The sequence below is a fragment of the Brachyhypopomus gauderio genome, chromosome 5, assembly GCF_052324685.1.
Source record: "Brachyhypopomus gauderio isolate BG-103 chromosome 5, BGAUD_0.2, whole genome shotgun sequence".
Classification (NCBI taxonomy): Eukaryota; Metazoa; Chordata; class Actinopteri; order Gymnotiformes; family Hypopomidae; genus Brachyhypopomus; species Brachyhypopomus gauderio.
The window spans coordinates 6,619,634-6,641,170 of NC_135215.1; the positions used below are offsets into that span (position 1 = coordinate 6,619,634).

The 21,537-nt window shown below is 44.9% G+C and overlaps 3 protein-coding genes across 6 annotated transcripts; 1 reads left to right on the forward strand and 2 right to left on the reverse strand.

Annotated features, from left to right (window-relative positions):
• Positions 1 to 1,173: 1,173 nt before the first annotated feature.
• On the reverse strand, positions 1,174 to 5,408 carry naf1 (nuclear assembly factor 1 homolog (S. cerevisiae)). Its single transcript, XM_077005173.1, has 9 exons — positions 5,256 to 5,408; positions 4,581 to 4,903; positions 4,296 to 4,452; positions 3,958 to 4,051; positions 3,683 to 3,765; positions 3,395 to 3,555; positions 3,259 to 3,310; positions 2,654 to 2,753; positions 1,174 to 1,881 (listed from the first exon to the last, which is right to left on the reverse strand). The coding sequence occupies exons 1-9, from the start codon at positions 5,292 to 5,294 to the stop codon at positions 1,517 to 1,519; spliced, it is 1,374 nt and encodes a 457-aa protein (XP_076861288.1). The 5' UTR covers positions 5,295 to 5,408; the 3' UTR covers positions 1,174 to 1,516.
• A 4,080-nt stretch (positions 5,409 to 9,488) lies between these two features.
• hsp90b1 (heat shock protein 90, beta (grp94), member 1) lies at positions 9,489 to 15,716 on the forward strand. Its single transcript, XM_077005174.1, has 18 exons — positions 9,489 to 9,647; positions 10,612 to 10,714; positions 11,011 to 11,152; positions 11,317 to 11,433; positions 11,889 to 12,220; positions 12,374 to 12,485; positions 12,577 to 12,702; positions 12,786 to 12,902; positions 13,003 to 13,140; positions 13,232 to 13,309; positions 13,401 to 13,466; positions 13,598 to 13,867; positions 13,965 to 14,210; positions 14,382 to 14,518; positions 14,659 to 14,737; positions 14,833 to 14,988; positions 15,083 to 15,187; positions 15,423 to 15,716. Exons 1-18 carry the CDS (start codon positions 9,599 to 9,601, stop codon positions 15,447 to 15,449), a joined length of 2,400 nt encoding a protein of 799 aa, XP_076861289.1. The 5' UTR covers positions 9,489 to 9,598; the 3' UTR covers positions 15,450 to 15,716.
• A 122-nt stretch (positions 15,717 to 15,838) lies between these two features.
• glt8d2 (glycosyltransferase 8 domain containing 2) lies at positions 15,839 to 21,414 on the reverse strand. 4 transcript variants are annotated; one of them, XM_077005176.1, is made up of 10 exons: positions 21,144 to 21,414; positions 19,428 to 19,463; positions 18,324 to 18,416; positions 18,046 to 18,247; positions 17,738 to 17,855; positions 17,567 to 17,654; positions 17,366 to 17,478; positions 17,045 to 17,211; positions 16,788 to 16,900; positions 15,839 to 16,455 (listed from the first exon to the last, which is right to left on the reverse strand). In XM_077005176.1, the coding sequence occupies exons 2-10, from the start codon at positions 19,444 to 19,446 to the stop codon at positions 16,283 to 16,285; spliced, it is 1,086 nt and encodes a 361-aa protein (XP_076861291.1). In that variant the 5' UTR covers positions 19,447 to 19,463; positions 21,144 to 21,414; the 3' UTR covers positions 15,839 to 16,282. The 4 variants fall into 4 exon arrangements, with proteins under 4 accessions (XP_076861291.1, XP_076861293.1, XP_076861292.1 ...); XM_077005178.1 differs by having other exon boundaries at positions 19,424 to 19,463; XM_077005177.1 differs by lacking the exon at positions 21,144 to 21,414 and adding an exon at positions 19,561 to 21,130.
• Between the last annotated feature and the right edge of the window lie 123 nt (positions 21,415 to 21,537).

The window sequence follows — 21,537 nt, forward strand, 5'->3', positions numbered from 1 at the left end:
CCATATGGAGTACAAACGTCACATCTAACCCATATGGAGTACAAACTCCACATCTAACCCATATGGAGTACAAACGTCACATCTAACCCATATGGAGTACAAACACCACATCTAACCCATATGGAGTACAAACTCCACATCTAACCCATATGGAGTACAAACACCACATCTAAACCATATGGAGTACAAACACCACATCTAACCCATATGGAGTACAAACACCACATCTAAACCATATAGAGTACAAGCTTAATGATTTGAACAGGTGATGAGGTTTGGGCAAACATGCATATGCAATATTTTTGCTTGAAAATGAAAGTTGTACTGGACTGGTATACAGAGTGATTGAGTCATTTTCAGAAATCTAATCAAGCAAACAGAAGTGCGTGTTTGGCTTCTGGCCAACAGGTTAGCAGTAAAAACAGAGCAATTAAACTCTCTCCTACACATCATCAGAAGGAGATGATTCACACGAATGAGAGAGCAGTGCAGGAGTTGACCCAGTGGAGTACATCCCCACCCTCCCCTCCCCTCACACACACACACACACACACACAGTGGCATTGAGAAGCCTGAAGGACAGGTTGGATCAATGTTTCAGCTCAAAGGCAGACGGAAGACAAGGACAACCATCCGTCTTTCCTTCTCACAGACACATACAGGTGGCATCCAAAAACTAGCGCAGTGGCACTGTGCCTTGACACGTAGCACCAATCTCCTTGCTGTTCCAAACGGTTCTGTACGTTTGTTCTCCCCATCTGGGCAGCCAAGGTTGCACAGGGAAAGCGCAAACCCGCCGACAATCTCCAGACACACAACTGCCACCTAGGGCAGAGACGGCTGGAGTCACACGGGTAAGCTGTTGTGCTGCTATGCACAGCTGGGCCACCAGAGGGCAAAACAAAACTACAAGCCATCAAAACAAAGGGGAGGAGCCTTGGAAAAGACACACCCGTCCACAGAGCAGACAACCCCCCTAAAGAGAAGATCTCTTCACGGTTTCTCAATGAAACATCAACTCTTTGGGACAAACTAAGCAAATGCGGCAAACTACAGAAATAATAATTTATGCGTAATTAAAGCAGTAAAAAAAATGAGCAAAACAAGGGCACGCATAATAAGAAATGCTAATGAGTAGCAGGCTAGGTGCAGAAAAACATCACAAATGAAAAATGACTTTTAATGGGGTATTACCATTTTATTACAAAATACATGACTGTCACTTCCAATGTCCATTATCTGATTAATAAAGCTTTGTCTATTAGTATACAACCAAATCATTTACAAAAAAAGGCCTGTGTGGTACCTGTATGTTCCATCTCATTTGTTCTAAACACAGTAGCATGACCTTCTGAAGACAGCACAAACAGAAGCTCTTCATACCCACTTCAGAAGGTTATTTCAGAGGTATAAGAATATAAGAATCTCCAGTTTGTTCAGCACATTTAAATGAGTCCATCTTATTTTTTAGACAACACTGGACAAACTAGACAGACAAAGCTACTGAAAACTTTTGTTAAATTGAGGGCGGTGGTGGTGGTGGTGGTGGAGGAGGTTGAAACATGGGGCCTGGGTAAGGACCTGGAGGCCAGGTGAACATGCCCATGTGAGGAGGAGGGGGTCTGGGGTAGGGAGAGTACCCAGGACCCTGGATAGGTGGCTGGTAGGGGCCAGGGGGCGGGAACATATAGTCCGGTGGAAAGTGGGCAGGGCCATAGGGCTGATAGTGGGGGATGGTATGAAAGTTGCTATGGAATCCAGCATGAGGGTTGTGGTATGCAGATTGGTCGCATGGAAAATTCCGGTTCTGGCGTGGTTTCCTCCGCGGTGGTTTCTGTGCGGACTGGGGTCTCTGCAGAGAGACTGAAGAAGACTCGCTCCCTGATGAAGAAAAGAACAGTTCCAGTTAGGAGAACCCCAACTCATGGAAATGATTCAACAGACATGACGAGTAGAGGTGTGAAGAGTTCTGGCAGAAGGAGATATGAAATACGATGTTTGGTCATAGTCAAATATAGTGTTGGGCAAAGTGTGTCAAGGAGCAGTGAAGTAGAGAGTATAGAATGACAGACTGTAAAGAGCACTTCTGGTTAACAGTGAGGTGATGAGTACTATGTGGTAGAGCAGTGTTTGGTATTAGTGAGGTGACGAGTGGTGTATGGTAGAGCAGTGTTTGGTATTAGTGAGGTGACAAGCAGTGTGTGGTAGAGCAGTGTTTGGTATTAGTCAGGTGACGAGTGGTGTATGGTAGAGCAGTGTTTGGTATTAGTCAGGTGACGAGTGGTGTATGGTAGAGCAGTGTTTGGTATTAGTGAGGTGACAAGTAGTGTGTAGTAGAGCAGTGTTTGGTATTACTGAGGTGACAAGTAGTGTGTGGTAGAGCAGTGTTTGGGTGTTACTGAGGTGATGGGTAGTGTGTGGTAGAGCAGTGTTGGGTGTTACTGAGGTGATGGGTAGTGTGTGGTAGAGCAGTGTTGGGTATTACTGAGGTGATGGGTAGTGTGTGGTAGAGCAGTGTTGGGTGTTACTGAGGTGATGGGTAGTGTGTGGTAGAGCAGTGTTGGGTATTACTGAGGTGATGGGTAGTGTGTGGTAGAGCTGTGTTGGGTATTACTGAGGTGATGAGTAGAGCCGTGTTTGGTGCTCTGGTTACCCGAGTCCGAGTCCTCCAGGCTCTGGTGCTGAGGTCTCTTCTGGTCCTTCAGTTTCTGTTTAGCCTTCCTCTCCTGCTCGTCATCACTGAAGTCCAGGGCCTAGAAACACACGCATAAACACACCACAAAAAAAGCCAGCAGCAAACTCCATAAGAACAACCTATTGGTCAACAGAGGAAAACTCACTCATCACAAACTAAACTTGACTTCACTGCCATCCGGAACTTATTGGATAAGGTTTATGTAGGAGCAGTCATCAATAATAGTAAAGGTGTTATCAATGTTGTTGTGGATTGTATATGGGATGTTCAACTCAATCCATGTATTATAACAATTTTAATGCACAGGAGTACACACAATCACTCACACAAGGGATGCATTAAAACCACATATGTGATTAGGAAAAGAATGTTAACGCACCAACTCAACATCAATCATTGTTTTTCAGTACTGGAATCTCTAGGTCTACACTTTAAAAACAAACCGCTCATGCCTGTCAAATTAAATTCTCTAATCTGAACAATAGATCAGGACCTTATTGGGTTTTGTGCAAGACTAAACATTTTATGATTGGCCAATCACAGTACAGAGGTCTAACATTTACCTCTAGAGGAGGTTCCTGGTCATTCTTCCAAGAAGCATCTGACCCTTTTGTTCTACAACATCACAAAAGAACATACATCAACAGGACAAATACAAAATGACTTTATAGTGGCTGGTCTCAGAAACGGGCTACTCACTGCTTAATCTGCTCAACAAAGATGTACTCGGTGAAGTCTTTGAGTTTAGGGGCAAAGAAAACCGGCTCCCTTAATCTGAGATTCCTCTGCTCTATTTCCTCCTGAGAGTTGAACCTCAGGATGTAGTAAGGCTGGCAAACTGGGCCAAACACTTCAAACACCTAACACAATAATAATAATACAGACATCTGCTGAACGTGGATTTAACAACCAAGAATATTCATTTTTAAACCAAGAATATGAAGTGTGTCTTCATACAATGATACAGGAGGCATTCTAAGAGCACACCTTGCCGATTGCGAGCCGGTCCTTGTTGAATAAGACACTGTCATCATTCAAGGGTGGGTTGTCCTTTTTTGATTCGACAATAACTGAAAAACACAACAAAAAACATGACCAATCACCTCTTTCATTAATTAACTATTTCATTAACTCTGTGCCATCCCATTCATTTTAATAAAAGATTATGAAATTACTAAAAACACCAATAGATTCAAAACACATTTACACTGAGTAATACAGTTTTATCTTGTCTGGACCTCTGGTCACCACTGTAAGGATACCTAGTTGATCTATGATACTGGAGATCACTCCAACAGGCTGCATCTCAGTCTCCTCTGGGAGAGTCATGGTCAGACTTTCTACCGGTGGAAGGTCCTGCACACAAACATGACAGTCTTCAGATCAATACACCATGAAGCAATTCAGCAAACTACCATACAATACAAACAGTATAAAAATTAGCATTCAGCAATTCAGCCAAAAATCTGTTTTTCCCCCCATTGACTTGAATGTAGTAGATAAGAAGATTGCACATGTTTAAGGAAGCTAGTTTTACTTGTTCTTATAGTACACACACACCATAACGATGTCAGCTACACACCATCAGGCAGGTGCTCACCTCAAGTAGAAGCTCATCTTGAGTCTTCAGTGCTGGCAATTTCTTGCCAGTAGCATGTCCATCTTCCTGATCTTCGTCCTGGTTAGGCTCATTTATAGGGCCAGACGAGGAAGAAGAAGACGAAGATGATGTGGTGGACGAAGAGGAGTCCGAGTCACTTCAAAGTTACGGACAAAAGTACACAACAGAGTGGCCGATTACGTTTCCACAATACTCGAGATGCACAAGCACACACTATATATGTCTTATATCTCCATCTTCAAATCTGGCTTTGTGTTAATGTACCTGTCTGAGAGGTCGTCTGAACTTTTATCCCTGTATTGCAGGCTCAGCAGAGCCAAAGATCCCCCTGCAGCACAGAGAGGCACTGGCTCTTCACGCTCGGTCCCTTTCTGAGAGCCCAAGCACTGATCTCCGACCTGCTCGCACAATCGCGTCTCCACAGCCTCACTCTGCTGTGAGGCGGTTTCGACTGTACCCAGGTCAGCTTCAGATTCATGGCTCTGACGTTCCCCTTCCTCTGCAGTGCTGCTGTTCGCTCCTGGCTCAACTAGTCTGTCGTGCTCATCCTGACACAACTTCTCATCTGGAGTCGCCTCCTCTTCAGGCTGCAATTTTCCAAGTCCCAAAATAAAATGAAATAAAGATTTAGTTCAGCAAGTAATCGGAGGGATTAGGACATACATGTAATAGTGTCATTAAAGATGACAAACAACTCAAGCGCAAATGTTGATCCTCTTAACAAGGGTAATGGCACTAATGACAGACTCACCAACCTCGCTGCTGCTGCAATGCAACTTTGTTTTTTTCCCCACGTGTATAGCTAACTGTAATAGCTTAACCAGCTAGCCAATTAAACCAGCGATGGGTAGTCACTAAACTGTTTACACTGCAACAGTTATCTTTATCAAGCTTGTTTAAGAGGTCCAAACTTCACACCTGGCGTTTTCAATACTGTACCTTAGTGGATGTCAAATCCTCTGTTGCTAAATTCTCCATCTTTTCGTACTTAAGTGCTGGGAAATAAATGCTGAGAAAAGACAACCATGCTAGAGCGTCATGCTAGATGGACAAGCCATAGACACGCCTTCGACAACGTCATTTCCGGAGAAACTTTTTTTTCTCTTCAAAATAAAAGCTGTAAATGGAATTTTGCAATAATTTGACTGATTTCAGATCATTTTATTGTCATGTAGTATGAACTAACCGTTAGTCTGATAGACGTAACCCTAATTAGACTTGTAGCTACTACAAGTGGCATATCAAATATAAATGAACTTGCAAAAGTGCTGGGTTTGAAAATAATTATACGGACACACGCTCACGCGTCTACAGTGGCCACTTCGTAGCGCAGATGCTGTTATCCTGATAAACATGATAAACATGGCCGGATTAACCGTAAAGTCTATGGGCCTCAGCCTACGGTCTCACGAGATCAATGTGTACAAGAACAACTTTGAATCTCACATTCTTCCTTTTTTTCTTCATTCATTTCTAAACGATTCTTCTACATATTATACATATTATGAAATATCCATTACACTGACATCTGGTGACCAAGATGTTTCACAGATTGTGTACTAAATCTATTTTAAATATGGTTGCATAGGCTACATGTGGGGGCGCGGCTCTATGCAGCATAAACTGCTTAATTTAATGACAACAAATTCATTTTCCATTGCATGTGAGCTGCACGTAATATAATTTTTTTAAATAATATTTTTTTCGTCCAAAAAATGAACCCCTTAAAGAGTTCCCAATTTGTACATGGTATAGGGTTTAATCTCGCCCTGCTAATAAATGTATAAATGGATTATGGATCAGAACATGTGCCACATATACTAAGCATTCTGTGTAAACCCATACATTAAAATGACACATAGATCAGAAATGCACTATGAAACCAAGTGTTTGATTTGAACTCCTTTGAACTAATTTTTCCTAATTCAAATAGATCAGGCCATTTCCAAATGCGGCCTTAAACCTCCACAGGCCCGCAGTAAAATACAACATAAAATCAGTAATATGCGGCCCACAAGCACCTGCTATTTTATAAATAAAACACACGCTATTTTATATCTCACCAGAAGATGGCAGTATACCTTGTACTGTATATGCGAGTAGATCTTGCCATAACGTTCCATCACCTCACCCCGTCCCACGCAAACAAAAAGCAACCCCCCTTTTTATTTATTGTAAAATTCACCCTCAAAGGTAACATAGTGTAACAGCATTACACTTCTTAACAAAGTGCAAAGGCATTATAAAAACCCTATCCATTCTAAAGATTACTACCCTTTTGCACATACCATGTTCAATTTTCCATGCTTTTTACCCTGCAGCACTTCTGCATGCTGGGGCAGTGGACAGGCACGGGCCTCGTGGACGAGCTCTCCCCAGACACAGCCCTACAGGCTTGGTGCATGCCTGTTCTGGGCACTGCTACTACTAGGCTCCTGATATCACTGTGAGGCCCAAAGACACAGGTCGGGAGATCCATCCAGGGCCTGGACAGAGGTCTGTCCTGATTTCACTGTGAAGTAAGTCTTGCTGTGAGACCACTCCATGGAGGTCCGGGGGTTGCTACAATCATGTTCAAATCCGCATGTGGTTGAGGAAGTAAGATTTCACAGGGAGCACTCCTGCTGAGCTTTGCTGTGACACTGGTGACAGTAACAGTATGTTCTCTGCTTCTTTGCTCTTGCTCAAAGAAAACAGAACTTCAGAGGAGAAAATCGCTAACTTACCCGCAGTGCCAAGGTCTGGCAGGCCACAACCTGTGAACAAACAAGCAGGAGTGTTTCTTCAGTCATGACTGAATTTGTTCATCAGGTCATTTGTTCATCTGCAATGCACTCTCCGTAGCCATGCTTTAACCTCCGTGCTCCTGGACTTTAGCAGTGCACATCTCCTTCCTTTCCCTCGTGCACACTGAAGGACAACATTTCTGCATCTAGAGATAAACAAATCACCTTCCATTCAGCATCTGACCTACTAGCACTGGCAGAATAAGAAACCCACTTTAAACAGAGAGCAGGCCAAGTGACAACAACAGCACATAAGACAACCTGATGCTTGATCAAGAGACCGTTTAACACAAGCAGTCTCTGGAGTGAGGACGCTGGGACACAGTCTCTGGAGTGAGGAGGGACACAGTCTCTGGAGTTAGGACGCTGGAACACAGTCTCTGGAGTGAGGAGGAAGACAGTCTCTTTGGCTCAGTAGTGTCCAGCCTTAGCTGTGGATACTTTCTCAAAGAACAATAACCCCATGGCTCTATGGAAAATAGAGATATGTTATCTCAATGTGCTGATTAACATCTGTACAGTCTGGGCTATAGTAACTCGTGCTTGTATCTTTATTTGTCCAATTTGTGTGTGAACGTTTAAGACTCGGCTCACTTTATATTTATTGTACTTGATTTAGCAGTATAATGCCAGATATTGTTGTTTTTACTGTTTGTAATGCAGAATTATATTTATATAATTTCTATAGCACAGGCATCAAAAGAACATTTCCTGAGGTCATTCCCATAATTCCACCCTGTGCAGCCTCATGCTGGGTGGGTGAGTTCACTGTGCACGTTTGCGCTAGGTGCCAAGGGAGCTCCTCCAGCTTGTACAGCCAGCCTTGGCGTTCCTCAACAGGCCTCTGAAAGAGCCTGGCAAGAACACGATGAAGGTATCTCCTCCGACACTTCCAGGCACAATGCACCCCACACCCAGCCTCTTAGCTCCAGAGGTGGAGGACAGGAAATTGTAGGAACCGGAGCGTCAGAACAGCAGAGGTCAGAGGTCATCAAGCAAGAATCACTCAGTACAAACAGTAGGCTTCACAGTCTCAAAAGTATTGGAAACTTTCATAATACCAGTAACATAAATATAAAATAAACACATAACATATACTTAGATTTAAAAACAAATATGTTTCAAAGTTATGTATTAATTAAGTTCGGATTTTGACAAACATGGGCATCTTTGTGTAACATTTGTAGCATCTGGTTTGCAGAAAGTGTACCTAGTCTGGCTACTCCAGCTCTTGGTCCTGGCCTGTTGTGAACGGGGTCTACAGAAGGTACTGTAGCCTTTTACCCTGAGGTGAATAACCTTCAATCACAGCTCTGATACCAAATCCACCTCTAAATACTCCTCCATCAGCTCTTCCTCCTCATCTTCCTCTCTCTGCAACCCACATGTCTGGTGATCACTGAAGTGAAGCAGTGAAGGCCTGCTCCTCCCCAAGAAATGGCCTGGCCTTAACCTGCTCCTCCACAGCTTACACTCACCCACCCACACACCCAGCCAAATTGATTTCCAAAATGGCATGGCTTGCAAAGAGCTTAGCACACACAAAATAAATGACTGATATCTTAAGTTTATGACATTACTTCGAACAATATGGTACAAAGACTTACAAAGAACTAAAAATAAGTATTCTAATAAAAAGTTTGTACATAATGAACTAAACCAGATCCAGATTTTAGCAATTGTTTTATTAGGAATGAGGCTCCTCACCATAGAACACTTTCCCAAGTTCAGCAGTGCATTGCATAGATAGATCAGACGTCTTGGTTGGCTCTGCTGATCGCACAGAAATGTGGGATAACAGGAATTTTGGGGGTTTTGCTTTCTGAAGTCATTAAACAAGGTTACAAAATAGCAAGCAGAAGTCTAATATATGAAACCGAGCATTTATTCACATACTCCGTGAAGTAGACGTTTGTTTTACATACTCTGTTAAATGTTTAGGTTTAGTTTTACTGAATAAAATGCAAACGTAAATAAATTTATACGACGAACGTACAGAGATTCTCAAGAGAATTCATAGCAACAGCTCGTTGTTAAGGTAAACGAGCAATTCCCCCGGATGTATCCAAATTAACCAAGCTCAGGATTTAGGGAGAAATTAAGTATTCGCCTTGTACTGATTTAAGATCAGCTCGTTAATATGACAGTCATTCATAAAAAACTCAAAACTGACTTCAGATCAGCAGGAAAAATGTACGATTTGCATACTGCGAGGCATGACACTTCGCTGGGCCAATCGAAGGTAGCCACGATTTGGCCGTGTGAAATCGGACATGTAAAGCAGTGATTGGCCGCGCGTGGCTGCGGCTCTTCCTGTGATTGGTCTCGTGATGTGCGTGGGTAGCTGCGATTGGTTGATTTCCGCGACCCTCCTCCTCCGTACCCAGAATTTCATAAAGCCGATTTCTATCTGTCCACAGTCGCAGGTCGAGAGTTTACTGGAGTGCAGTGTACCGTCTCTACTGCAGTTTTAGTGTATTGTTTCCCTTTTTTGAGATGAAGCGGCTGTGGTTTTTAGGGCTACTCTGTGCCCTTCTTGTGTTTGGTAAGTAGACGTTTGTTTTACTGTAAACAGAAGTAGACAATTGGTTCACATTCTGGTTTTATCTCCTATTGAACTTGAACTTGACAAAGATTCGCGCAGCATCGCTTCGCCTCACCAGCCCGTCAGCCGGCACCTACACGTTAACGTTTATATTGTCGTCTTCTGCCCTGTCTTCAAACATTAAACCGTCTCTGCTGACTCCAGTTCTAGAAATAAAGTGTGGTTTTTTATTAGCTAGTTACCTAATAAACCTCGACTCTGTTAATATGCTGCACGAGCTGAAGCGCGTGCGCTTCTAGAAGTTTCCTCAGAAAATCCCGCCAAACAAATGTTGCACGTAACGGTCCGTGTGTTAAATAATGTCACTAAAACGTACATCTACATCAGACCTGCTTTCGTGCGCGTCTAACTGGCTAGCTGGCGTTAGCACGCTTTGTTAGCTCGGCGGACCCGCCGTTAGCTAGCTGCGTTAAGCTAAGCTAACGTTAGTGTCTCGAGGACACTAGGGAAGTGGCTAGCTGAGCGGTTAGCGTGTGGCTAACGCCCGCGGAACGAACCTCCGCTAGCTCGGACCCTTAAACCGGGCCAGGTTGGGTAGGTACCGGTCGGTGTGGCCCGGTGTCCGGACGGTTGGTTCCAGCTGCGTTGAGACACCTGTAGGGTTTGGCCCTGCTGGAAAACGGATGCCATGTGTCATGAGATCAAATGAAATCCCGTGAGAGACGTTTATAGCGCTGCCATGTCTGCTGGGTTGGCCGGTTAAATCCTGATGGGACGCCAATGTCAAAAATACTCACGACGTCGAGATTTTGTTCGTCTTCTGTCTCCAAATAACCACTTTAGCACACGGCGGGGTGTTACGTTGTGCTGCTACAGTAATTTAAATCAGGTGTGCGCTGCCTTTGACCTTCGCAATGGTGCCTGGATTTGATGCACTGACTGTTTGTAATCTGAATTTGCACAGCATCTGTTAAGGCGGATGAGGACATTGATATTGACGGTACTATCGAGGAAGACCTGGGCAAGAGCAGAGATGGATCCCGGACAGACGACGAGATTGTTCAGAGGTTTGTGTGGGAGGGGGGACAGTTCTTGTAACCCCTTAGCTTAAACCCTCAAATATCTTGTGGTACAGGAAGGTGCTTCAAATTGAAAGACTTTGAAGAATCTCATTTGGAATATCATGTGCTTAGTTTAACTCTTTGCAGTCTTAAAATGTTCAGGTGACATGGTTTAGCCTGTTTGATTAGATTGATCACACAAGCCGGACACGGTACCCAATTCACACATGCACGACATCTTGAGTTTTGATTTGTCTTGAGTTTGAAATTCACCCACGTCTTGTAACTGTTTTCTTCTGTAGGGAGGAAGAGGCCATTCAGCTAGATGGCCTAAATGCGGCACAAATAAAGGAAATCCGAGAGAAATCTGAGAAACATGCCTTCCAGGCAGAAGTGAACAGAATGATGAAGCTGATCATAAACTCCCTATATAAAAACAAGGAGGTGAGGCAAGGCTGTTCTACCCAGTACCTCCTACTAGTCCGCTGGGTTAACACTAGCTAGAACTGGTACCAAATATCCATTAAGCTGCATTATAAGTTGGTTAAAACTTCAAATTGATTTGAGTTAATTTTCTTTTACCTAATCTTTCCTTTTTGTGTGTTAAGATCTTCTTGAGGGAGTTGATCTCCAATGCTTCTGATGCCCTGGATAAGATCAGGTTGCTGTCCCTGACCAATGAAGATGCCCTTGCTGGGAATGAAGAGTTGACTGTTAAGATCAAGGTGTGTGTTCATCTCCGTTCAAGACTAGTGCATCTGTAATGCACTTCTGATTGTCTGTTTCAATATAGAAGCCTTGAGTGAATACAAACATTTGCATTGCAAAAAGGTTTGGACATTTGTGGCCAAGGACTTTCCACCTTTTTTTTTAGTTTTTTTTATTTTATTTTTATCTCCACTTAATGTAAAATTATGTGCAAGCATTTTCAACTTTGCTTTAGAATGATATCATTTTATTGTGATTTGGATATGGGATGCCTAAAGCGAAACACAAATTCAGGGAGATTAGTGAGAGGCTACTTTATTTGCTAACTGCTAATGTTTGTATTAAACCACTGCTTGAGACCTCTCTGACTAGTTCCACTTCATCTAAGCAACACAAGTCAACAGTGACTTATAAGCCAGTCCCATTTGCTTAAGACACAAATGACGTGAATGGTTCTTCCCTTCTCTTGCAGTCTGATAAAGAAAAGAATATGCTTCATATCACCGACACTGGCATTGGCATGACCAAGGATGAGTTGGTTAGGAACCTGGGTACCATCGCCAAGTCAGGAACCAGCGAGTTCCTCAGCAAGATGACGGAGATGCAGTCAGAGGGCCAGTCGACGTCTGAGCTGATTGGCCAGTTTGGCGTGGGCTTCTACTCTGCTTTCCTGGTGGCCGACAGGGTCATCGTCACGTCCAAACATAACAACGGCACACAGCACATCTGGGAGTCTGACTCGAATGAGTTCTCAGTCATCGAAGATCCCCGCGGCGACACTCTGGGCCGAGGAACCACAATCACGTAAGTGGGGCTTTATATACACACTGTAAATGGCTCTTTTAACTGGGCATCAGTTAACCTGCTTGCCACAATTTTTAAAGAGCCCAGTGGCCTGTATTGGGTTATTCAGGAGAAGACCTGCATAAGACGTTGACTGGTTTTTATTTCCATTAGTCTGGTAATGAAAGAAGAAGCATCTGACTACCTGGAGCTGGAGACCATAAAGAACCTTGTGAGGAAGTACTCGCAGTTCATCAACTTCCCCATCTACGTGTGGAGCAGCAAGGTCAGTCATGGCAACTGCAGTTTCCTCTGCCTAAAATTAATGTTCCAGGTAACGTTGGATGATTCATAGGCTCACATGTCGTTTTGTTCAGACCGAGACTGTGGAGGAGCCCATAGAGGATGTGGAGGCGGAGTCGGAGGTGGAGAAGGACACTACTGAGGATGAGGCTGAGGTGGAGGAAGAGGATGAGGAGAAGGACAAACCCAAGACCAAGAAGGTGAATGACCCTGGTGCTGGTGCACACCGTGGTTCCAGAGGTCGTGTCTGTGCAGTGCTCACCGTGTCTCTTGGGCTCCGTAGGTGGAAAAGACTGTGTGGGACTGGGAGTTGATGAATGACATCAAGCCCATCTGGCAGAGGCCTGCCAAGGAAGTGGAGGAGGACGAGTACAAGGCGTTCTACAAGACCTTCTCAAGGGTGAGTCTTCCCTCCAGGACATTCACCATGGTACACGTCTGAACTTTGCGTTTTTGTGTGTATGTTTAATTTTATAAATGACATGCTTTGAAAATTGTAGGACAACGAGGAACCCATGAGTCATATCCACTTCACTGCTGAGGGAGAGGTCACGTTCAAGTCCATCCTCTTCGTCCCTGCCTCGGCTCCCAGAGGCCTTTTTGACGAGTACGGCTCCAAGAAGAACGACTTCATCAAGGTACCATGATGGAACAGTGAGGTTGGGATTACAGGGATGCCACAAGTTACATCTGAATTCTCACCAACCTAAAACCTCCCTCCCTTTGCAGCTGTTTGTACGTAGGGTCTTCATCACTGATGACTTCCACGATATGATGCCCAAATATCTGAACTTCGTCAAGGGTGTGGTAAGTCCTGTAACCTGACTTTGCACTTTACAGATGCTCTTATGCGATTGGGCAGTTGAGGCTGAACCAGTGGTCTGATCTGTCCCCACAGGTGGACTCTGATGATCTCCCCCTGAACGTGTCGAGAGAGACCCTGCAGCAGCATAAGCTGCTGAAGGTGAGACCTCGTTACCTTCTCAGATGCCTTCACCGTGGAACTTAGACTCTCACTTAAGAGACGCACTTGAGTGTCACAAGCTTGCCTCAATAACAGCTGTGGTCTAAGCTGCCCCTCTTGCGTCTGGACAGGTCATCCGCAAGAAGCTTGTGCGGAAGACCCTGGACATGATCAAGAAGATTGCCGAAGAGCAGTACAACGATAAGTTCTGGAAGGAGTTTGGCACCAACATCAAGCTGGGCGTGATCGAGGACCACTCCAACAGGACGCGCTTGGCCAAGCTGCTTCGGTTCCAGACCTCCCACAGCGAGACGGGACACGCCAGCCTGGAGCAGTATGTCGAGAGGATGAAGGAGAAGCAGGATAAGATCTACTTCATGGCTGGGACCAGCAGGAAGGAGGTGAGCTCTCCATCACTTCAGTTCCACCGTGCAAACTGAGAACTTCAATGACGAGCTATGTGGGCGTGTTTAATAACGCTCTTCTGTCTCACACCAGGCCGAGTCGTCTCCCTTTGTGGAGGCTCTGCTGAAGAGGGGCTATGAGGTGATCTACTTGACCGAGCCCGTGGACGAGTACTGTATTCAGGCCCTGCCAGAGTTTGATGGCAAGCGCTTCCAGAACGTGGCCAAGGAGGGTGTGAAGTTCGACGAGGGCGACAAGGCCAAAGAAAAGCGGGAAGCTCTGGAGAAGGAGTACGAACCCCTCACCACCTGGATGAAGGACACCTCCCTGAAGGACAAGGTACAGTCTTCTCCTGGACGTGGATCTACAGGGACACCTTAACTTGAATAGATTGTTTTGGGTGTTTGCTAATAACACTGAACTATTTGGTGTCTTGGAGGGGTTTCGGGGGTGAAGCTGTCTGCTACACTCTGGTGGTCTAACTCAAGTGTGCTAACGATTCTTGTGTAGATTGAGAAGGCCGTGCTGTCTCAGAGGCTGACCAAGTCTCCCTGCGCCCTGGTAGCCAGTCAGTATGGCTGGTCTGGAAACATGGAGAGGATCATGAAGGCTCAGGCCTACCAGACGGGCAAAGATATTTCCACAAAGTAGGTGTCTGTACACATCCTTAAATGGGCTTAATGGGACTGTCAAATGTATTTCAAATCTAGCCTGGTAGTTGTAGGCCCAGTCTGTATTAAATTTGATGTGTACAACTTTTAATTACCTGCTTTTTTTTTGTGTGTAGTTATTATGCAAGTCAGAAGAAGACGTTAGAAATCAACCCCAAACATCCCCTCATTAAAGAAATGCTGAAGAGAGTAAAGGTAACTTGGGCCACTTTACACGGTGTGTAACTGGTTATGCCCATCGGGCCGCTATCAAAGACCAGGATAATCCCGATTGTTCTGCTTCTTTCCAGGATAATGCAGAAGACCAGACGGCGTCTGACCTGGCCGTGGTCTTGTTCGAGACCGCCACCCTGCGTTCTGGCTACCAGCTGGCCGACACCAAGGCCTACGGCGACAGGATTGAGCGTATGCTCCGGCTCAGCATGAACGTAGACCTCGAAGAGCAGGTGCGTACAAACGCAGACCAACCCTGCGCTTATGCAGACCGGCCCCCTCTGTGGCCCTGCCTCTGAATATTCAGTCTCTTTTGTTGCCACTTAGGTGGAGGAGGAGCCAGAGGAGGAGCCTGAAGAGACAGCAGAGGAAGAGGATGCTGAGGAGGAGGAGGAAGAGGAGGTTAAAGCGGATGAAGAGGAAGAAGAAAAGGTCAGTTTCCTGCAGATCTGCAGTTTTGGCTCAACTCATGCTAACAATTAAGACCAGTGACTACCAATTAGTATGGTGAAGTTTGCTTAAAGACTTTGCTTTCATTTGTTGCCAGGGCACTATAGATTAAAGAAGGGCTAACGCAGTTTAGTTGGGATCCACTCACCTGCTCATATTTGACTGGCGTTAACTGTAGTCGACATGCAAAATCTCACCATGTGCATTTGTGTTTCAGGAAACCACAGAGAAAGATGAGCTGTAAGACCCTGAGCTGGGGTAGGCGATGGGTTCAGCCTGGGAGACGGGATGAAGGCTGCGCCCAGAGTGGCCCCTCCTCTTCCTCTCTGTAGGGGTGGGCTTAGAGGGATTGGGATTAGGGCTGGGTGGTTTTTTTAAGGCGCTGCTTTTTGTGTTTTGAATTTTTTTTTTCTACATTCCTCATGACTGTAAATTTGTTAATATTTAACTGACCCGGTTATGGAGTGCTGAGTTCCCATCGTGTGAACCATTAAATGTTTCCAGAAAGGGATTGTCTGTCTTTTGTCAAACCCACCCACATTCTTCTCTTGGTGTCCTAGTTTGAACAGTTTAAGTTTCTCTTCTGTGGTTCTCCGTGATCAGATCTTCAGCAGGATGTGGTTGCAGGACTGCATTGCTACCACCTCAAATGACTGATGGGTACTTCCCCTTTAGGGTGGGGCTTCTCCATTTTGAGACCTACTGCCCTGCAAACCTCAACTCCAAATATTTGAGGTTGTTAGTCTCTGGGGCCAGAGGATGGCAGACCTGGAATCCAGAATCGTCCTCATATGAGGGCAGAGTCTCGTGAGGTGGGTAAGATCTGCAGCTTGTGAATTTTGGAACCAAGGGTTGGAGTAGGGTTGTACACCGGTGTTCAAACTGCTATTTGGTGCAAGTTAAGGGAGTGAAGTTTAATACCACAATACATACAATCCACATAAATCTATGATTACAGAAGTAAAGGTGGCAGTGCTACTTGTTGAGTCACAATCGGGCAGGTCATGAATTTGGTCTTTACAGCCAGTGTTTTTCCATTTGGTGAATATTTAAAGATCTCAATCCAGATATGTTCCTTCATGCTTCGGGTCGCACAAGTAAGAACTTCTCGGAGGGGTCTGGAATAAACCATTTCTCCCAGAGCTCGAGGTGCACACAAGGGTAAGACCAGGGCTTGAAATGGCCATTCCAGTGAAGCAGCTTTGCCCCCTGGAGGGAAGACTTGTCATAGCGGGCATCAGGACTCCAACCTGGCGGAAGTAAATGGTGGAAAAATGGCACGCTGGTTTTTGATAAGGAAAACATAATTATGTTGCTAGGCATTCATGCTTAAACCAATTGCTGAAAAAGGAAAATTCATTGTGCTTGGTTTTATATATGATGCACTAAAGTAATATTCAAGCTGGATTAGTTTAATCAGAGGTGGTTCTGAATTGTAATTTGTAAGAGATTTGATGTGCCAGTTCATAATGTATTACAGTAAAAAGGTAATTCCCCCTCCTGAAGGTGCTTTGTGCCATCAAGAAAATGTTCGATGTCCTAAACATGGAGGGTGTGGTGTGGTGGAGGAGCGGTGTCCTACCCAGGTGCCTCACATGCCACTTTGGATCGATTATTGTGTATTTGTTGTGGAACACGATCAGCATGGGAGGTGTGGCCACACCCCCTGCCATAGCACTGCTGTATATGTTCTCCCTACCGGCACAGGAAAACTGTCTTTATTTCAGGCAAACTAATGTGTTTGATTGAAATTAATTTCATGTCATGGTTTTAGGTAGGAAACTAGTATTTAGGCCCACAGAACATTTGCAACTAATAAAATGAAACTTTGGGACTCGCCTAAAGTTCTCACTCATCCATTTCTCGAGCTGCTTGGTGATCATCTGCTTCATCCACTCTTCCACGTCGGCCACAAACACCCCTGGGTTAAAGGAACAGTCTCTGGGGTCAATGCCCAGGTCCCTGACCTGCTGTTTCCGGTAGTCCAGGAAACCCATGAAGGTCGTCTAGAAGAACACACATACAGACACTTTCGAAGTTAACGAGTAAAACGGTGAAATTACAAAGCATCTGGTAGTCTAGAGTGTCTATGGAACCATGTTTGGTTAGCTACATATTCTATTTACTCCTTGAATGTACGTGACACAGGCCCAGGCTCACCTGCATGCCCACGGTGCGCACCATCACGTGACTGGCTGGCAGGTCACAGTCTGAGGCGAACGCAGCCGCGTGTCCCGCCTGCAGCTCCATGTCATACAGCTCCTGGATATCTCCTGGTTCCATGACAGGAAGGAACTGCTATTTCACCGCACGCGCACATCAATGCTCCCTTCATTCTCACGCAGCAGGACAGGTTGCTACCTTGAACTATAACGTCATCATCCAAGTAAATAACCCTCCGGTGAGCACTGATGGTTAGCAGCGGCAGATAGAACCTAACGAAGTTCAGCTGAAACCCAGAAAGAGGAGGTCACACCACTGAGATGGAGTAAAGACCCAAACATTAGGTCTATGTCCTGGAGCAGGGCTTACCGGGTGGAGCAGGTCAGGTCTGGATGAATCCAGTTTCACTTTGCCCTTCAGTACCATAGGGTTGAACTCCACGATCTTATACCTAATAGCGTTCAGTTTGGTGTTCTCTATATACTGCCTGCTCAACACCAGGGCAGTGAGATGACCAGGGAAGGTGCAGAAAACGCATCATTTTACCGTTCCAGTGACATTAGCATGAAACCGTTTGCCTTTGTACGTATTTAGTGTTTCGTTCGTTTGACGCCTGCACGATGTGCTGTATCGTATTGGCTGTCCACACGTGCACTTGAGCAGCGAGTGGTCCGCACCTTACCAGTCCGACGGCATCTCGCAGGGTCACTATGTAGAAGAACACGTTTGCCTGTGTGTTGCTGCAGACACTGTTGATTGTTGCCATAGCAGCTCCGAGACGCTCCTCTGCTGCGCAGATCACCACGGGAATATCAGACTCCGCCTCCGGTGCGTCCTCACCTGCCCGTCCTGAGCTCAGAGTCTGTCTGTCCCTGAGCCCTGTCACACATCAACAAATGCAGCTCAGGCAAGTGTCAAAGAAAACTGGGAAATTTGACCTTCACTGTATGGATACCTGAGCGTTTTGGGGGCAGACGCACTCTGAGCATCTTGTTGTACAGCAGAGTCAGGAACAACATGATGAGTAACATCAACAGCACCTGATTAACTGAAACACAGAGAACAACCTGCTGCTAGAACAAGGACCAGGTTCAACTTAATCCACCGGCCTTACAAAAGAAAATCTCGCTCGGGGCAGGCGGCAGCAATTCAGTTCTAAAACACTAGAGGTCGCTGTTAGACAGCTCAGAGAAAACAGGCCCTAGGAAATCAAGCCCTCCAGGGGTCGCTGTAACCAAGAGTCCGCGTTTTAGGGGGAAATCTCTACAGACAGATGCAACAAACTTGGCCTGAAAGAAACAGCAAGCAAAATAGAGGGTTTCCTCTACCATACAACGAGCTCACAGCTGCTGGCCATCACGTATCACGTCAACACTCATCTAGTGACATTCAAATCCTTTTTCACCGCCTATCGTCAGAACACAATCGGGCACACAAATGTATGTCCAACATTTCCGTGTGAAAGGCTAGTGAAAAGGCTACTGGTAAATATCTGCAACCATCATTGGTTGTTTAAAATATTTTAGTTTCTGAATCGCCTATTTCAGTCCAAGGGGTTTGACCATGTACTCTGCGTGTGAAATCCGAGACGTAGATGAGCCTGCACTTCCTAATGCTGCCAGAAGGGTGCAGATGTGAGCTGAGACCGAAACCCACACGCTCTTAACTCCTTCTCGCACTTACATCATTTGCCCTGTCAGCCAGGACTTGCCTCACACACACACGGCACACGTTCCTGATCTGCAGGAGGTGAGGGTACACACATGTGTTAGTAATGTGTTAGTACCGTGACTACTGCTATCTGGCAGCCTTCAGAAGTGTTTCTTCAGTCTCAGTCACGGCTCATATTTCACAGGGACAACACAGCCAGCATGTTTAAACCCCTTGGCTTGGGCTGGAGAAACAGGGTCAGAAACTGAAATGTGAAACAGAAGGATTACGAGAACTACGTCTTTATATGGTGCTGTCGTTTAACCCCGACATAAAGAACCATGTCCTGGTTTTTATGGGATGGATCTAATGGGAACATCCATGACAGAACAGAAGAAGACTTACTCACTTTTCCTCAGCAGGGCCATGATTCAGACTTAAGTACCTGCAGCAAGAAAAATAGGTCAACCATTGCTGCCAAACTTTGTTGCATATATACATTATACACATTATACATATATACATTATACATATATGCTCACCTTTGTTGCATACATACATTATATCACACATACATTCCCAGACTGATCATGTGATCATTAGGCGTGCAAAGGCGACACGGAAACTAGTGCTCGGTTCTCCCACGTCTGTACACAAGATGGTGGTTTACTTTATCATAGCTGCCATGTTGTCTAAATTCTCAGAAGCACCTCCTCGGCTGGATGATGTCCACTGTTGATCCTTCTGACGGAGGAGGTCCCTGATGTCCCCCACACACATGTGGAAGGGCTCTGGAGACACCCCCCTCCTCCGTCCTGCCGTAGTTTTCCCTCAGCCTGTATCTTTTGCACACAAAACCCATTTCAGCTCAAACCTCTCCCTCATTCTTCTGTGTGGAGGAGTGGAGATTCTGCACTGTTCAGTCTGAGTAAACACATCACCGTCCCCCAGCTGGACCTGGGGAAGATACACCCCACAACAGCAACGTGGCCTCACGCTCTTTTACCACTAGAGACGGAGAGGAAGCTATGTGTGACTCTGTTTGTCAATATCTGATATGAACTAAAGATTAGTTGGTATACAGCAACGTCTGGATTGTGTTGTTAACACCAAAAATGGTCGCAAAGAAATCTAATGCTTTTATTCACAGGTGGTCATGACTAATATGTCTACATACTCCACTGTATGGCTCAACTGTTCGCCAAACATCTCAAACCTGGTCATGTTGTATATAAATAAAACATTTTATGGAGGGATATGTTTGAAACTTGGAGCATGTGAAACAGGCCTATTTATTTCACAACTTTCATAAGTTTTTCTAAGTTTCATAACTGCTCCTCTCTTTACTTCTCCAGTGCACAATAAAACACTGGACAGCCTCCACTTTTTTATTTACAGAATTCTGAGAAGACTAAAATGTCCCCTGTGTTAATGTGCCTTGGTCAATAGTCCTCATGAGAATGCAGCAGAAAGAATAACAAAGTCTTTAACTACAAGACCACAGGAACACCAAGCATTATTTTACAAGAAACTAACCAACAGTAAAATACAGACTAGTGTTTCTCTCTTGTAAAGTTGTGCGCATTAACAATTGTTAACAACAGAGAGTTTTGTCCAGTTTCTGTTGTCCGACTCCGACAGATAACATTTTTCTGTGGGGTTAAAATGTGCATTGCTTGATAATATTTATGTATAATGATTCTTTATTTTGGTACAAAGAGTAGACTTTCCACAGACCTCCACCACCACCGGTTTATACACTGGGAGATGGCATCAAAAGTTGTTAAATTCACACTCGGGTCGTCGTGGCTCTGAGACTAAAGCTCACGGTGCTTCTCAACAGTAATAACACACTTCGTGTACTGGTTTCGTGTACTTGTTTCGCGTTTCTGCTGGAAAGTTTTCAGTGTATATGAAGTATGAATCATGCAGACCAGAAACGATGCAGGACGAATTTAGGTTAAAACCGCAAACCCATCGTCCTTTATTGTAAAAACCCTCAAATACAGCAGCGGACTCGCCGACACGTTTAATAACCAATAAGTATGTTCTCGATACGGACAGAAGTGCTGTTTTACGGCATATTTCTATAAAGATAATTTGCTATAGGTTATAGTTTACTCACCAAATGATATCCCACCTCACAATAACCGTACATTTAGCCCCATTTTCGTCGTCCTCCTGAGGCGCCCCGTCTCTCTCAGGCGCAGCGCAGTTACTCTCCCCACTTTGAGAGGGAACCGACGGTTTTGGGACACGTTTACTACACCAAAACTTAATTTTTACGCTTCGTTATGCTTTTCTTCGAATCGGTTTTCAATGGGGAAGCTTTCGTTTATGTATCAGCTCTCTGGAACGGACATTTGCGCTAACTGTGCGCAAAACGCCTGTGGACGTTGTAATTCGAGATGCGGTGCACGCACTGAACGCATAGGTCATGAAATAATGACCTTGTTGCGGAAATTAATTTGTTGTATTCATACCTAAAAATCTCACAAAACATTCCCAAAAAAACAAAA